At 66.5% G+C, this 15,079-nt stretch overlaps 3 protein-coding genes across 6 annotated transcripts; 1 reads left to right on the top strand and 2 right to left on the bottom strand.

The window, feature by feature from the left end:
* The first annotated feature begins 585 nt into the window (after positions 1 to 585).
* Positions 586 to 7,660, top strand: EXTL1 (exostosin like glycosyltransferase 1). The gene is made up of 12 exons (XM_038167217.2): positions 586 to 1,186; positions 1,504 to 2,575; positions 4,319 to 4,412; positions 4,505 to 4,612; positions 4,916 to 5,035; positions 5,122 to 5,254; positions 5,356 to 5,465; positions 5,877 to 5,972; positions 6,053 to 6,139; positions 6,327 to 6,487; positions 6,582 to 6,756; positions 6,840 to 7,660. Exons 2-12 carry the CDS (start codon positions 1,662 to 1,664, stop codon positions 7,020 to 7,022), a joined length of 2,181 nt encoding a protein of 726 aa, XP_038023145.2. The 5' UTR covers positions 586 to 1,186; positions 1,504 to 1,661; the 3' UTR covers positions 7,023 to 7,660.
* A 119-nt stretch (positions 7,661 to 7,779) lies between these two features.
* SLC30A2 (solute carrier family 30 member 2) lies at positions 7,780 to 10,623 on the bottom strand. 2 transcript variants are annotated; one of them, XM_038167224.2, is made up of 8 exons: positions 9,942 to 10,610; positions 9,507 to 9,706; positions 9,106 to 9,252; positions 8,857 to 9,010; positions 8,618 to 8,774; positions 8,340 to 8,445; positions 8,111 to 8,245; positions 7,780 to 8,034 (listed from the first exon to the last, which is right to left on the bottom strand). In XM_038167224.2, the coding sequence occupies exons 1-8, from the start codon at positions 9,989 to 9,991 to the stop codon at positions 7,889 to 7,891; spliced, it is 1,095 nt and encodes a 364-aa protein (XP_038023152.2). In that variant the 5' UTR covers positions 9,992 to 10,610; the 3' UTR covers positions 7,780 to 7,888. The 2 variants fall into 2 exon arrangements, with proteins under 2 accessions (XP_038023152.2, XP_038023153.2); XM_038167225.2 differs by lacking the exons at positions 8,111 to 8,245; positions 8,340 to 8,445 and having other exon boundaries at positions 9,942 to 10,623.
* Positions 10,624 to 10,941: 318 nt separating this feature from the next.
* TRIM63 (tripartite motif containing 63) lies at positions 10,942 to 14,295 on the bottom strand. Of its 3 annotated transcripts, none has more exons than XM_038167227.2 (9): positions 14,080 to 14,295; positions 13,810 to 13,976; positions 12,653 to 12,818; positions 12,259 to 12,354; positions 11,898 to 12,131; positions 11,732 to 11,754; positions 11,466 to 11,590; positions 11,298 to 11,375; positions 10,942 to 11,194 (listed from the first exon to the last, which is right to left on the bottom strand). In XM_038167227.2, exons 1-9 carry the CDS (start codon positions 14,236 to 14,238, stop codon positions 11,154 to 11,156), a joined length of 1,089 nt encoding a protein of 362 aa, XP_038023155.1. In that variant the 5' UTR covers positions 14,239 to 14,295; the 3' UTR covers positions 10,942 to 11,153. The 3 variants fall into 3 exon arrangements, with proteins under 3 accessions (XP_038023155.1, XP_038023154.1, XP_038023157.1); XM_038167226.2 differs by having other exon boundaries at positions 12,653 to 12,821; XM_038167229.2 differs by having other exon boundaries at positions 10,942 to 11,164; positions 12,653 to 12,821; positions 14,080 to 14,294.
* Positions 14,296 to 15,079: the final 784 nt, after the last annotated feature.

Genomic DNA, 15,079 nt, shown 5'->3' on the forward strand with positions numbered 1-15,079 from the left:
GCTCCTGCCCACGCAGCCCACGCGGGGCTCCCGCTGCGCTCGGTTCCTCCCCGGGGGAAACTGAGGCACGGGTGGGCTCCGGGGGTGTCACCGCGCCTGTCCCCAGGGTCGCCCCCATTGTCCCGCGTGGGAGCCAGCCCCTCTCGGGACCCTCCCCGCGTCCCACGCGTGTCCCTGGGTTTCCATTGAAATGAGTTCACGCTCCCACTCGAGTTTTTTTTTGGGTGTTTTTTTTCCAGTTTGCCCAGCAGACGGCTAATTGGGGCGGGGGGGTTAAGGGGGGGTCAAGCCTGACGCTCCCCGTCACGGCAGAGACCCCCCCGAGAGCAAGGACACGCGTGGGGCCACGGGGCGTGGGGATACGGGGCGAGCCGTGGGGTCGGCGCTAGGACCCCGCGGACCCCCGGGCTCCCCCTCCCACCGCGGGGAACCCCCGGCCCACGTGGGCCCCCCGCGGGCTCGGCCAATGGGAGGGCGCCGGGGGAGGAGGGAGCGTCAGATGGACACGCCCACTGGGAGGGAACAGCCAATGGGAGAGGAGGGGGCGTGGCCGAGGGCGATGCTGTGACGGTGGGAACGGGGAGGGAGGGGGCGAGGGGAGGGGGGGACACCGAGGGGAGGGGGCGCGGGGAGGGAGGGGGGGACAGACGGACAGAGCCGGGGGGACGAGGACAGACGGACAGGGCACGGGACAGGGACAGACGGACAGCAGGGTGATGGGGGGGGGGTCACCCGGGGGCAGTGGCGGCACCGTGGGTAAGGGGGAGAAAACCGGGACGCCCCTAATCCCAATCCCTAATCCCAATCCCTAATCCTAATCCTGCCCCCAACCCCAATCCTGGTCCCAATCCCAAATCCCAGCCCCAAATCCCTGATCCCAAACCCCATCCCGGTCCTGATCCCCATCCCAAATCCCCATCCCAAACCCCAACCCCATCCCTAACCCCCCCATCCCAACCCTAAACCCCCATCCCAATCCCAAATCCCCAATCCCAATCCCCTCCCCGCAATGGGCTGCAGGCAGCACCGGGGTCCCTTTTGGGGCTGGGGTCCGGGGAGGCTTTGGGACCGACCCGCAGCCTCCCCCCGCTTCTCCTAGGGAGGCTCCGAGCCCCCCGGGGGGGCTGGGATGGGATCGGGGCGGCCGCAGGCACCCAGCCACGAGGGCACCGGAGGAGCACCGAAGGTACGGGGATGGGGAGGGGGGGAAAAAAAAGGGGGGGAGAGACGAGGGAAATGGGGAGGGGGTGTCCCAGTGCCCCCCCCCCAGGGCTGACACAGTTGGCAGGGAGGCGATCGTGCGACCTCGCTGCCTCTCCAGGGATTTGAAGCCGGGCCAAGAGGCAGCGGTGGAATTGTCACCGCAGGCAGCCGAGGAAACGCAGCGGGAGGGACACGGGAGGGACACGGGAGGGACGGGATTGGGACACCGAGGGGACAGGAGCGGGACACCGAGGGGACAAAGCAGGACGCCTCGCACCGGCCCCGCTTCTCGCCCCGCAGCCGGAGGCTCCCCAGACCCCGCAGAGCCGGGCACAGAGAGGGGACTGCGGGTGCTTGGTGTCCCCACACACCGGGGGCCACCCCGGAGCCATCCCCGTTGCCACCGTCCTCCGTCACCCGTGGGAGCCCGATGAGCCGCCGAGGCCGAGCGTGACCCTATGCAGGCCAGGAAGAAATACCTGCTGCTGGCCTTCCTCGCCTCCTGGCTCTTCCTCCTCCTCCTCCTCCTCGGGGACCGCCTGCGCCGTTCGGCCTTCATGTCCCGGCCCAGAGCCGTGTCCCCCAGGAGCTGGCCCCGCTGGGCCGATCGCTCCCTTCTGGGAAGCTTCGCAGCCCCCCAGGAGCTGCAGGACCTCGGGACGCCCTCGCCGCCCTCATCCCGGTTGAACTCCTCCTCCCGGTGCCGCATGGAGAACTGCTTCGACCTCGGGCGCTGCCGGCGGCACGGCTTCAAGGTCTTCACCTACCCGCGGCAGCGGGGCCAGCCCGTGTCCGACAGCTACGGCAAGATCCTGGCCTCCCTCGAGCGCTCGCGCTACCACACGCGGCGCCCCGAGGAGGCCTGCGTCTTCGTGCTGCCCTTCGACACCCTGGACCGCGACCGCCTCTCGGCCCGCTACGTCCCCGGCCTGGGCCAGCAGCTCGGAGCCTCCCCGCTGTGGAACGGGGGCCGCAACCACCTCGTCTTCAACCTCTACTCGGGCACCTGGCCCCACTACGGCCCGGAGCTGGGTTTTGACGTCGGCCAGGCCATGTTGGCCAAAGCCAGCTTTGATGCTGAGAGTTTTAGGCCTGGGTTTGACGTCTCCATCCCGCTCTTCCCCCGGGACCACCCGCAATGGGGTGGGCAGGAGGGGAGGCTGAGGCACGGCGCGGTGCCCCCCAGGAAAAAATACCTGCTGGCCTTCAAGGGGAAGCGATACCTCACCGGCATCGGGTCCGGCACCAGGAACGCCCTGCACCACATCCACAACGGGAAGGACATCGTCTCCCTCACCACCTGCAAGCACGGCAAGGACTGGGAGAAGCACAAGGACGCGCGCTGTGACAAGGACAACGCGGACTACGAGAAGTGAGCGGGGTGGGGAAGGTGGTGGGAGGGTGAAAGGGGACAGCCCCGCGGGTTTCGGGGGTGGCACGGCCACGCTGGGTGGGAAATGGGGAGAGGGGAGGGTTTGGGGATGTCCCCCCCCCCGCGTCCCGGCCTCGTGTGTCCCCATCCCGTTTTGGGGTGGGTGCCACCGCACATTTCCCCCGATGTCCCCCCTTGGGGACATCGGGGGAAATGTGCGGTGGCACCCACCCCAAAACGGGATGGGGACACAAAGTTCTGTGAGTTTGTGGGGTCCCGGGACCGGGGAGCTGCACACCGGCTCCTCACCTCCTTGTCCTGCCCTCAGCCAGGGTGGTTTGGGTGGAAAAAAAGGGATTTGGGGCCAGGATGAGGCGCGAGGATAAGCAGGGAGGTCTCGGTCCTGCCACCTGGGGACATCCCGCGGCCACCCGGCCCCGAGAGCAGATGGAAGGGCCGCGTGGGACATCATCCCCAAAGCGTCTTAGGAGGTGCCGGGAGGTAAAAGTGAAGCCAGGGCTGGGGGCACTGGGATTAAGCAGGGCTCCGGGGCCGCTCGGGCATCGCCTGGCCCCGACACGGCCCTGTCAGCCCCCGCCCTGGGGCTGTTTTTTGGGGACGGGGCACGGCAGCAGCTCGGAGGGGGACGTGGTGGGCGCCCGGCGCGGCCCTGAACAAAACAAGGAAGCCCTGACGGCAAAAGTGCCCGGAAACCACAGCGGGGCACGAGCCAAATATTTCCATCGGGAGGTTTCGGCCCCGCAGCCCGGCCGGCGCCAGCCTCCCCGCCACGGCTGCCGGCCAAAAAGGATGCTCGGACCCCCCCTGGGACACGTCCTGCTGGGTCCCCTCCGAGCGGGTGGCAGCGGGGTGGCCCCAAAAGGCGAGTGCTGGAGGTGCCCGGCCCTAAAGATGTCCCCGTTGGGGTTGTTGCGGGGTGTCTGGCCAGGATTTGGGGTGCTGGCAAGGCAGGGAGCACCCCCAGGGATTTGGGGGATTTGGTGTCTGTGGGGGATGCAGGGATGATCCCCATAGGGTGGGTTTTGTTCCCAAATCTGCGTGCTGCTTTCCTGCGGGGATGCTCCAGGGTGTCCCAGCACCCACCGAGGGGGGCTCATCCCCACGTCCCCACCACGGCCGGGTCTGGGAGACCTTTCCCTTGGGGCCCAGCCCCAATTTGTCCCCGCAGCCCACCCCGGCCAGGCTCTGTGTGTGTGTGTCCCCCATCCCCTCCAGGCAGGAACAGTCGGGGTCTGTCCCAGCTCCGTGTCAATATTGGATTTTCCGGTGCGGTCACCCCTCCCCAGCAGCACAGACGGGGCTTTCATAGCCTGGGGCCCTGCCGGCCCCTCTTCCCCCCCCAAAAAAAAAAACAAAAAACGCTGCCGGGGCAGGCAGGGCTGCTCCTGCCCTACAAGCCTGGGCACGGTGCAGGAATCACCGCGATTTCGGGCTCGGGGGCTTGGGTGCTGTGTTGTGGGGTGGTGTGGAGGGGGCTGTGCTCCCCGCCCCGTAACGCCGGGGGTCTCCTGACCCCCTTTTTGGGGTGAATTTGGCTCCTGGCTCTGCCACGGGTTCCCTTGGTGGGCACCCCCCAGGGGGCTGCAGCCCCACCAAGCCCAGCCCCGATCCATCCCAACCCCACAGGATGGGTGCCCGGCCTTGTAGGGTGCCAACAAGACCCCGTGGGGTGCACGGGGGTGTGGGGGGCAGTGCCTGACCCCCCCCACATCCCCCAAAAAGGTTTGACTACCAGGAGCTGCTGCACAACTCCACCTTCTGCATCGTGCCCCGCGGCCGGCGCCTGGGCTCCTTTCGCTTCCTGGAGGCGCTGCAGGTACTGGGGGGCTTTGGGGAGGATGGGGGGGACAAGGGACCCAGCTGTGGGGTCCCCGGGCTCTGTCCCAGCCCCAGTGGGGTCCCTCGCAGGCCGCCTGCATCCCCGTGCTGCTGAGCGATGGCTGGGAGCTGCCCTTCTCCGAGGTGATCGACTGGAGCAAAGCCGCCGTGGTGGGCAGCGAGAGGCTGCTCCTGCAGGTACCGGGGCCGGGTCCTGCCCCGTGCTGGGCACCAGGTTTTTTTTGGGGGGGCTGACCCCAGAGGTGACCCCCAGAGTCCCTATTTTTTGGGGGTAAAAGCTCTGCAGTCAACTACCCCGTCCTGCGTGGGGGTGCGGGGGGTCCCATCCCAACCCTGGGGCATCTCCGCAAACCCTTGGGGGGGTCCCGGGCTTGATCCTGCTCCACAGAGAGGGCTGTGGCCACGGCACCGGCTGTGGGGGACCCCTTGGGACCGTACGGGGGTCTCAGGGGGGTTAAAGCAGCCCTGCTCGCCCCACAGATCCCCTCCGCCGTGCGCTGCATCCACCCGGAGCGTGTGCTGGCCCTGCAGCAGCAGACGCAGTTCCTGTGGGACGCCTACTTCTCCTCCGTCGACAAGATCGTGCACACCACGCTGGAGGTGAGCGCAACCCCCCAGGGACCCCCCCCCATTTGGGTTATGGGGAACCCTTTGGGATGCTGACGGTACCTCCCGGCCCCTCGCAGATCATCAAGGACCGGCTGCTCCCGCACCGCTCGCGGCCCCGCTTCCTCTGGAATGAGCCCCCCGGGGGGCTCCTGGCCCTGCCCGACTTCTCCACGCACATCGGGGACTTCCCCTTCTACTACCTGCAGCACGGTAGGACCCCCGTGTTGACCCCAAACCCCCCCGGCTGAGCACCACGGGCTCGGTGCGCACCCTGACGCCTCTCCTCTGCCCCTGTCCATCCCAAATCGCAGGCTCCAGCCCCTCTGAGAAGTTCACAGCCCTCATCCGCGTCGTCTCGCCGCTGTCCCAGCCCGTCCTCAGGCTCATCCAGGCCGTCTCCAGGTCCCAGTACTGCGCCCAGGTGGGGGGAGATGGGGGACGGGGTAACGGGGGGCACGATGGGGCAGGTTCCCGGGGGCACAGGGGAAGGGATGGGGCAGGGTCCTGGGGGCTGGAGTGGGATTGGGGTGGGATTTGTGTGGGATTTGTGTGGGACTGGGGAGGCTGACAGTGCTTGTGTCACCCTTGGGGGCAGAGGTGCCCCCTCCTCGTGGTGCTGGGACCACCCCTGGTTGCATCCTGGGTCCAAACCCTTGTGGGATGGTTTTGGGGTGGAAGAGGCGCAGCCCTACTGAGAGCTGAGCTGGAGCCAGTCCCGCTGCCGGATCTGGGGGGGGAGCTCAGCCCTGCGAACCCCAACACGCCCCAGGGGGGCAGCCCCGGGAAACCCCCTTGTGGTGCCCCCCAGCCCTGCTTTTCCACCCTGCTGCAGATCCTGGTGCTGTGGAGCTGCGAGGAGCCACCACCGCCTCTTGAGAAGTGGCCCCAAATCACGGTGCCCCTGAGCGTCATCGAGGGCAGGAGGGAGGTACGAGGAGCTGGGACGTGCGGGGAGCCAGGCACCCACCCGGGGGCACATCCCAAATTTAATTTCCCCCCTTTCTGTAGCCCAGCGACCGCTTCTTCCCCTACGCGGCCATCCGGACGGACGCGGTGCTCAGCCTGGACGAGGACAGCAGCCTCTCCACCAGCGAGGTGAGGCTGTGGGCACCGCGATCCCTGACCCCACAGAGCTGGATGAGCCCCGTGCTGAGAAAATGGGATGCTCAGCGGCCACCGTGGGGCTGGCAGGGAGCCGTGCCCACTGTCCCCGTGTCCCCATGCCCAGGGGGGCACAGTGGGGACGGCGCTGGGTCCCTGTTGATGCCACCCCCTGTGCCAGGTGGATTTTGCCTTCGTGGTGTGGCGCAGCTTCCCCGAGCGCATCGTGGGCTTCCTGGCCTCCAGCCACTTCTGGGACGCCGAGCAGCAGCGCTGGGGCTACACCTCCCGCTGGACCAACGAGCTCTCCATCGTCCTCACCGCCGCCGCCTTCTACCACAGGTACCGCAGCGCGCCAGGAGGCCGGGGGGAGCCCCACGAGCTTGAAGGGGGGGGGCACGGACACATCCTGCCCCCTCCTCGCCGCCTCCCCCAGGTATTATCACAGCCTCTTCACCGGGTACCTGCCCGCGGGGCTGCGTGAGCTGGCGGGGGGCCTGGCGGCCTGCGAGGACATCCTGATGAACGTCCTGGTGGCCGCCGTCACCAAGCTGCCGCCCATCAAGGTCACCCAGAGGAAGCAGCACAAGGAGGCCGTGCCCCAGCAGCAGGTTAGGGGGCGAGGAGGGGGTGCTGAGACCCTCCCCAAACCGGGAGCAGAGCCCCTGAACCCCGCGCTTTTCCCCCTGCCCAGGTGAAGGGCACGGCGCCGAGCAGCAGCCGGGGTTTCTCGCAGCAGCAGGACTGCCTCAACCAGCTGGCGGAGTGGTTCGGGTACATGCCCCTCGTGTCCTCCCAGCTGCGCCTCGACCCCGTGCTCTTCAAGGACCAGGTCTCCATCCTGCGCAAGAAATATCGCCACTTGGAGAGGCCCTGAGCCCCGCCGGGCACCCCGACCCCACCGCACGGACCTCAGGGGAGCAGCGCATCCCTCCCGGAGCGAGCACTGGGGTGGCTGCCCACGGGGTTTTTATTTGGTATTGGGTTTTACCAGTACGATATAGGGCAGGGCAGGCACGGGGATGGATGCAGGGTGAGTGGAGTCCGGCTGGAGGCTGCAGGATGCGGGATGAGCCAGCTGTGCATGGTGGTGGCACAGCAGGGGACCCCGGTGCCACCGTGCCCAGCACATTGGGGACATCCTTGGGGCTTGTTGGTGGTCGCTGCGTTCCCAGGCACGGTCCCCAGGCAGTGGCAGCACCCAGGAGGCTGCGTTTGGGGCTGCCCTACACCAGCAGTGTCCCCGCTGGGTGCTGCAGAGGTGCCCATGTCCCTGCCATTGTTTCGTGCACCGTCCCCACCCCGCGAGCAGCAGGGAGGGGACAGCGAGTGCTTGAGCTTCCCAAAAGCAAACAGGGGAGCGATAAGAGGTGAGAGCAGGGCAAGCGTCCACCCTCCGCCCTCCCTCCCTCCCCAGGCTGGGACGGACCCCGAGCACCCAGGGGCTCCTCCCCAGGCACCCCTCCACCCCCTTTTTTTTCCCCCAAAGCGAAATAAAAGGGATATTTCAGCTGCTTTTCCCGGCTGCACTGAAACTGTGAAAACCAAGGTCCCCCCCCTGTGCCGCCCTTCTCCACAGCCCTGGCCCCGTCCTTGGTCCCGTCGCCCGCAGACCAAACCCCGCAGGCACAAGGTCGCCCGCCGGCGGGGCCGTCCCCTGGTGGGGCACTCGCTTTGCTCTGCTTTATTGCCTCCTGCTAAAAGTTCGTGGGAGCAGGACGGGGGTGCCAGGGCTCAGGGGGCTCAGTCGCGGGGGGGCTGGCACTCGCGGCAGTCCCGCATGTCCTCGGAGTAGCTCTCGATCTGGATGGTGGTGGTGTGGAAGCGGAAAGCGCGCTGCAGCCGCGAGCTGGCCTCCTCCAGCACCTCCTGCGCGTTGGCACCGGCATCTGCAAGGAGTTAGAGGGGGTGTCAGGGGGTTGGGTGAACCCCCAAATAATTTTTTCCCCCCACACACACACTCACTGATGGCGATGTGCACCGAGAGCAGCGGCTGCGCTGCCGTCAGCGCCCAGATGTGGAGGCTGTGCACGGCCTCCACGCCGCCCACTGCCAGCAGCGTCTCCTGCACGGCGTTGAAGTCCATGCCCCTGGGGGTGCCTGGGGGGGGGAGCCACAGAATGGGGTGGGTGGGTCGGGCTCACAGCACCCACGGGTGGTTTTCACCACCCCACCGGCCCCGGCGGGTCCCTACCCTCCATGAGGACGAGAAGGACGTCGCGGAGGATGGTCAGCGTTGTCCCCAGCACCAGGGCGGAGAAGAGGAAGGTGCAGATGGGATCCACGAACTTGTACTCGGGCTGGGGGAGGCGGCAAAGGCTGAGATCCCCCCCCCAGTGCCACCCCCAGCCTCCAAATCCCCATCAGAATCCATCCCATCCATCTCCCCCCCGTGTGCAGCCAGGGATGGGCAAGCCACCGTCCCCGTGTCCCCCTCCCGAGCGTCCCCTTGGCCCCCAGCACCGCCCCCACCTTAAAGAAGATGATGTAGGACGCCACGAGGACGCCGACGCTCTGCAGCAGGTCCCCCACCACGTGGACGAAGGCGGCGCGGACGCTGGCGTTGGGCTGCTCGCCCGGCTCTCCGTGCCCGTGCCCGTGCCCCGTCTGGTGCAGAGCCACCCCCATCCTGCGGGCAGGGTGGCGGTGACATCCCCGGCCACCACCGGGGTGTCCCCCTCCCCAAAAAGGGGCGGCAGCATTGTACGTACACGATGTTGACGGCCACGGCGCAGGCAGAGGTGATGAGCATGACGCCGCCCTCGATCTCGTAGTCGGCCGAGAGCAGGCGCTGGGCCGCCAGGTACACCAGGACCCCCGTCACCACCCAGATGGAGAGCACGGACAGCAGGGCCCCCAGGATCTCTGCGGAGAGCCCCGCGTTGTCACCGCACCCCAGGGTGCTCCTACGGTGCCGGGATGCTTCCCAATGGGGTTGCCGGGGGGGGTTGTGGTGTTACCTGCTCGGTGCCAGCCGAAATTCATGGTTTTGGTGGCGGGGCGGGAGGACACCCAGAGGGCGAAGAGGCTGATCATGACGCTGGCGAAGTCGGTCAGGAGGTGGGCGGCATCCGTCAGGATGGCCAGGCTGTGCGCCAGGTACCCGCCTGCGCTCACACAGAAGGGAAAAAATCAGGGGGAGATCTTCCCCTGCACAGAAGATCCCCACCCCGCACAAAAAGAGGGAAGAGATCAAGGGGAGACCCCCACCCGGACCCCCACCCGGACCAGATCATCCCAAACCCAAACGGGGCGCCCTGCCCGCTCCCAGCTTGCGCCCATTTCACAGATGAGGACGGGAGAGGCCACGCAGCCGCTTAGGGCACGACCACCCCATCCCGACCCCACACCCGGCACTCACCCACAGCTTCCCCCAGCATGAAGACGAGGCAGATGCCGGCGGCCACGTAGAGCTTCCTGCGCGCCCGCTGCTGCTGCCCGGGGTGGTCGGCAGCCCCCAACGCGTGGCAGTGGCGGCGGCGCCGTGTGCCCAGCTCCAGGGCAGGCGCCTGGCCCCGCAGCGAGCTGTGCCCATCCTCCTGCACCGTCCCCAGGTAAGACCTGCAGGGGGGACGGGTGACAGCGGGGTGACAACGGGGCACCAGGAGGTGTTGGCACTGGGCACATCAGGGTGCCCAGATGGGGGAACCGGGGGGAAGGAGGGGATGCGTCGCCCTCCCTTTGTGCTCAGCACGGCTCCCCCCAGGTCAAAGGGCTTTTGGGGACGCCACGTGGGACCCCAAAGGGGAATGTGGGGAACACGTGCACGTCCCCAACCCGCAGGGCACCCCCTTACCCCGCTGCGCCCTCGGTCAGCAGGTGCCGCTTCTCCTCGCCGGCTGCCATCGGGGTCAGGGTTAGGGTTGGGGTCGGGGCCAGTGACCCCGGTAGGTGCGTGGCGGGCGCTGGTGGCAGCCGGTGGCAGTCGGTGGCCTCGGTGGCGGCCGTGTGAAAGCACCGGGGACTCGTGTGCAAAGCCAAGCCGGGGGAGGCAGGGCCAGGCCGGCTGCAAAGCGCCCGCCGCCGCCACCGCCTCGCCCCCCCTGGGGGGGCCCTGCCTCACCCTGCACCCTTGGGGGGGTCCCGGTGCCTGGGGGCTGCTCTGAGCTGCTCCCTTTTAAGCACCCCGGGGTGCCCCAGGGGCTGGGGGTGGGTCAGGACCTGGCTGTGGTCACCCCAGGAGGATGGGGAGCCCCCCAGCCCCCAAAGACAGCCCGGATCACCACTATGATAAGCCCTTGCCCCCCCCCCCCCCGGGTTTAAATCCAGCTGGATGAGTGAAGCTGGGGCCGTGCCTGGGGGGCAGGGTCGGATCTGCTGCCTGCCCCCCTCCGAGAGCAGCGTTAATTGCTCCGGGGCTAATTGCAATCAGGGCACAGCCCAGAGCACCGCTCAAAGCCTCAGTTTCCCCTGGAGCAGGGGCTGAGCTCTGTTTGTGTTTCTGCAGGAGGAGCACGCCCCTGCCACGGCCTCGCAGCTGTGTGAGCTCAGCTTGCAGCTCAGGCTGGCCCCATTTTGGGGCTGGCACAGCCTGGACCCCCCTCACCCCCGCCCCATGTTCCCAAACCCCGGTGAGCGCTGGCCCCGTGTGCCCCCATCACCAGGGGATAAATCCTGCCCGGTGCTGACCCCTTAAAACCTCCAGGAGCACGGCCAGCACGGGATGCCAGCACTGCTGGAGGTGTCAATTAGGTGAAAATTAGGAGCTGGACCTGCCCTGGGAAACCCTCCCGCGTCCCCAGAGCCTATCCCAAGACCTGTGAGCCGAAAATGAGAGGCGAGAGGGGGCGAAAAAATGCCCAAAGCACTGGTTTTCTTTATAAAATACACAAAATTCAACTCCGTTACAATTATATACAAAACAAGGAACATATAAAACGTGCGGAATAATCCTTTGCACCCGTATAGAAAAGTGTCCTGTGCTGGAGCAGCCGTCGCCTCGCCGGGCAGCCAGCCCCCATCGGCGCGTCCCCAGGTCCCGTCGCCGGACATCCTGCGCCCGCCACGGCTACTGGGGGGCTGCGGGAGGGAGAGGGTGGTGGGAGGGTGCTGGGGAGGGATGGGAACCCCAATAAATCCTCCCTGTTCCCCCCTTTGGGTGCTCATGGCAGGGGCTCTGCCGTGACAGCAGCACAGAGGTGGCTGTCCTTACCTGTCACCATCCTCCCGGGCGCTGAGTCCCCTTCTGTCTCTTCCTCCACCTCCTCATAGAACTCCTCATCCTCCTCATCTGCAGAAGGGGCAGCCAAATGTCAGCGAGGGGCAGCTGCGGTGGGGTCCCAGCCGCTGGCTCCCGAGGGGTTTTTTGGGGCTGGATTACCTGCTTCGAAGTCCAAGGCGCGGACGGCGTCGGCAAGGTGGTCCAGGCTCACCGAGAAGGCATCCATGCTCTCGTAGCCTTGCTCGATTTTCTCCAGCCTGCCGCCCTTCGAGGCCTCCACGATCCTGTGGGGAGAGCACGGCCCTGATCCTACAGCCCCCGAGCATGGGACACCCCCAGGCAGGCTCACGGTGCTCGCCCCACTGCCAGATCCTGGCCCGGGGTCAGGGTTGGGGAGCACCGAGGTCTCCAGTTTGGGCACTTACGTTTTAATGAGCTGCTTGGCGTTCTGTGGAAGCAAGAAAAAAGGTGAAGGTGTCAGAGCAGCACCACCTGGGATGTCCCCGTGCCACCAGCTTGTCCCCGTGCCACCAGGACCCGGCACAAGAGGCACCCCACAGGCACCAAGGGGCTGTAGGGCCGGGGTCTCACCATGAGGAAGGTGGCCTCCCCGGTCTCCTCCATGGCCTGGATGGCCGTCTCCACCAGCCGGCTGGATTTCTCCAGCTGCTCCTTGTACTTGTGGATGAGGCCCTGCACGAAGCCCGTCTTGTCCTCCTGCTCGCGGCCGATGCGCCCCAGCAGCTCGGTCTTCTTCTCCTCCAGCAGCGCCACGAAGGCGTCAAAACGGGCGCACAGCTCCCGCTTGGCCGCCTCACTGTTCTCCTGCGGGGACAAGGGACAGCCGTGGCCCTCCAGCCCCTGCGTGTCCCCTCCCTGTTGCCTCCTCCGTTGGCTCCGGCTCCCTATGGCACGCCGGGGTTTTGGGGGGCTCCTTTCCCCCGTCCCTCACCTCGGTGCTGCGGCAGGAGTCCTCCAGCTGGGAGATGATGGTCTGGATCCGGTCGTTCCCCGCCACCAGCATGGAGATGCAGTTGTTGAGCTCGCTCTGGGCAGGGACAGACGGACAGAAGCAGCTTGAACCCTGTCCCCCAGGGACAGAGACCGCCGGGATGTCACGGTCCGTCCCCCATCCTGACGTGGGGATGGGCTGGGAGCCGGGGGGAGGCATCGCTGTGTCCACGGCTCTAAATTTAGGGCTGTCTCCTGGCTGAAGTCAGCCTGATGGCTATTAATACCCCATGAGCACGTCCCAGAGCTATTTGTGGCCACCCTCAGCACATTGCCCGGAACCTGCCGTGCCCCCCCATGGCCCCAGGTCCCCAACAACCCCCTCCCCGTGGCACCTTCTGGCCCTGGAAGACGCTCTGCAGAGGGGCGACTTCGCAGTCCTTGTGGGCCCCGAAGACCTTGCACATGGAGCAGGTGGGGACCTCGCAGGTGACGCAGTAGATGTTGATCCGCTCGTCCTCGTGCTCCTTGCACATGGGGTGCTCCCCCTTCTTCAGGGGCCTGCTGGAGAGAGCAGAGCAGCTGTGGTGACGTCCCTGTCACACCGATGTCCCCATCACACCGATGTCCCCATCACAGTGACGTCCCCATCGAGGTGATGTTCCCACAGCAGTGACATAACCCATGGATGCTGCAGAGCCACCCCACAATCGTCTCCCCTTGCGAGAGGCCAGATCCTGGCCTCTGTGCCTCTACAAGCCCAGTAAGCCCCAGTTTGCACCAGTCTGGCACTGGACACAGCAGCAGTCGGGGGCCACGCTCCAGGGATGCTGCACAAGCGCCTAATTTTAGAGCAGCGCTGCTGGCGTGTATTCTTATCACCCGACGTGTGACCAGAGCGGGGGCTCCAGGGAGGGTGACAGCAGTTGAGTCACCAGTGGGGGGTTTTTCAGCCAATTCCCCCCCCCTCGGGGCCGCAGCCACCTGCCACGTGCCATCCGTCCCCGTCCCCATGGCACTGGAACAATATTGACAGTGACGCAGGGGACCGGGGAGCTGAGCCCCTGCATTTGGGTCCCTCAAAAAGACGTCACCCCCCCTCCCTGTTCCCCCCCCACATGCTGTAACCCTGCTGCTGAGCGATGCCTTTACCCAGCAGGGTCCCCCCCTGACTGTCCCCCTGCCCCTTATCAGCTCCCCGCTGTCACCAGCAGAGCCTGGATTTGTCCCTCACGCCCCTTATCTCCAACTGAAAGCCTCGGCTGCAGAGTGCCAGAGGGGGGGGAGGACTTGTTCCTCCACCCCCCCCCCAGGGTCCCAGTGCCCCCAGTGAGCCACCAGACCACAGACCCGAACGGCATGGGAGATTTGGGTTGGGAGATGAAGATTTGGGTTGGGAGATGGAGATTTGGGTTGGGGCACAAGGAGGTGGCTCTGGGGATGAAGATGGTGGGAGAGCACCAAGCCGCCCCCCCATTTTCAGCAGAATCGCCTCCCACACGTTACGCCGGGCTCTGTGGCACTGCTGTCCCCGTGTCCCCGCGGGACCAACCTGGAGCATTCCTGCTTGTAGATGTCGATGATGTTCTCCACCAGCAGGTTCCTCTGCAGCCCGTAGACGCCGTGGCGGTCCAGCAGCACCTCGTGGCGGCACGAGGGGCATCGGAACCGGCCCCCCGGGATGATGCTGCCCCGGCTCTGCCAGCAGGGGTTGGCAGCCTGGAGGGGGACAAGGACAACGGGGGGGTCCTAAGGTGTCCCCACAGAGCATCCCGGAGCAGGGGAAGGGGTTTGGGGAGTGGTGGGGGGGTCCCCATCTCACCTGGAAGACGTCGTTGGCGCACTTGCGGCAGAGGTTGTGCTGGCAGGGCAGGATCACCACGGGCTTGCTGAACATCTCCAGGCAGATGGGGCAGAGCAGCTGCTTTTCCAGGCTCTCCATGGGGCTGCCATCCCGCAGGATGCTGGGCTGGAAATCCATCCTATACGGCACCTCGTCGGAGCAGCCCCCGCTTCTGCCGCCGGCGCCCCTCGCGCGGCTTTTTATCACTCGCTCGGCGTCACGTGGAGCCCAAAAATCTGCCGGGCGGCTCGGGTGTCCGGCGAGGCGCTGCCACCTGTCACATGGCGGTGACAATCGGGGCGCAAGGCCGGCGGTAAACAAGCCGGGGACAGGCTGTCCGCGTGGCCCGGCCGCCCGTGCTGGGGGGCAGTGGGGCCCCGTGGGGGGGTATAAGGTGGGACTCGGTCCTACGGGGGGTTTAGGGTGAGGAATGGGCAACACCGAGCTGGCAGAGTGGTTTGTGTGGAGCATCTGTGTTTGTACCCATAAAATGTGAGCGCTTTTGGGGTGCTGAGCGCAAATAGGGTGGGTGGGGGGCTTTCTGGGTGGATGGCAGCACCGTGCTCGGTGTGTGCGGCCCCCTCTGCACACAGGGCTTCTCTGCACCCCAAAATGTACATGGCAGCCCATGGGGAGCTCCCCAAGGCCAGCAGCACGGTGCTGGCACAACCTGCGTGTGGCCTGCCGTGCCCTGTGCTTGTTTGCAAAACCTGACCCAGAAACGCGGCAGGAAAACAGCAGCGGCGTGAACCCCTCCGGAGCTGCCCCAGCTGGGAGCGGCCCCGATCACATTGCCCGGCGGTAAACAGGGTGTTCTTCCAAACCCCAACACCGGTGCACAGGGAAACCTGTAAATATTAGCAGCTGCATGAGGAGAGCGGGTAATTATAGCGCCTTGGCCGCGGGTCACAGGGGACGGGGTGGGACGGGGTGGCTGCTCTGCAGCCCGCAGAGTCCCTGGGCAGGAGGTGCTGCGAGT

The sequence above is a fragment of the Anas platyrhynchos genome, chromosome 24, assembly GCF_047663525.1.
Source record: "Anas platyrhynchos isolate ZD024472 breed Pekin duck chromosome 24, IASCAAS_PekinDuck_T2T, whole genome shotgun sequence".
In the NCBI taxonomy this organism is placed as follows: domain Eukaryota; kingdom Metazoa; phylum Chordata; class Aves; order Anseriformes; family Anatidae; genus Anas; species Anas platyrhynchos.

What these genes read in the sequence shown, in the direction of transcription:
- TRIM63 (XM_038167226.2), bottom strand. Translation starts at nt 14,238, where the DNA reads ATGGATTTCCAGCCCAGCATCCTGCGGGATGGCAGCCCCATGGAGAGC. An exon ending in GCGTCTTCCAGGGCCAGAAG is followed by an intron (nt 12,355 to 12,652) that starts GTGCCACGGGGA and finishes GTCCCTGCCCAG; the next exon opens with AGCGAGCTCAACAACTGCAT. An exon ending in GCCCGGGAGGATGGTGACAG is followed by an intron (nt 11,195 to 11,297) that starts GTAAGGACAGCC and finishes ATCCCTCCCCAG; the next exon opens with CACCCTCCCACCACCCTCTC.
- EXTL1 (XM_038167217.2), top strand. Translation starts at nt 1,662, where the DNA reads ATGCAGGCCAGGAAGAAATACCTGCTGCTGGCCTTCCTCGCCTCCTGG. An exon ending in GCTTCCTGGAGGCGCTGCAG is followed by an intron (nt 4,413 to 4,504) that starts GTACTGGGGGGC and finishes GGTCCCTCGCAG; the next exon opens with GCCGCCTGCATCCCCGTGCT. An exon ending in TCATCGAGGGCAGGAGGGAG is followed by an intron (nt 5,973 to 6,052) that starts GTACGAGGAGCT and finishes CCCTTTCTGTAG; the next exon opens with CCCAGCGACCGCTTCTTCCC.
- SLC30A2 (XM_038167224.2), bottom strand. Translation starts at nt 9,991, where the DNA reads ATGGCAGCCGGCGAGGAGAAGCGGCACCTGCTGACCGAGGGCGCAGCG. An exon ending in GCCGTGGCCGTCAACATCGT is followed by an intron (nt 8,775 to 8,856) that starts GTACGTACAATG and finishes CCCTGCCCGCAG; the next exon opens with GATGGGGGTGGCTCTGCACC. An exon ending in CTCGGTGCACATCGCCATCA is followed by an intron (nt 8,035 to 8,110) that starts GTGAGTGTGTGT and finishes AACTCCTTGCAG; the next exon opens with ATGCCGGTGCCAACGCGCAG.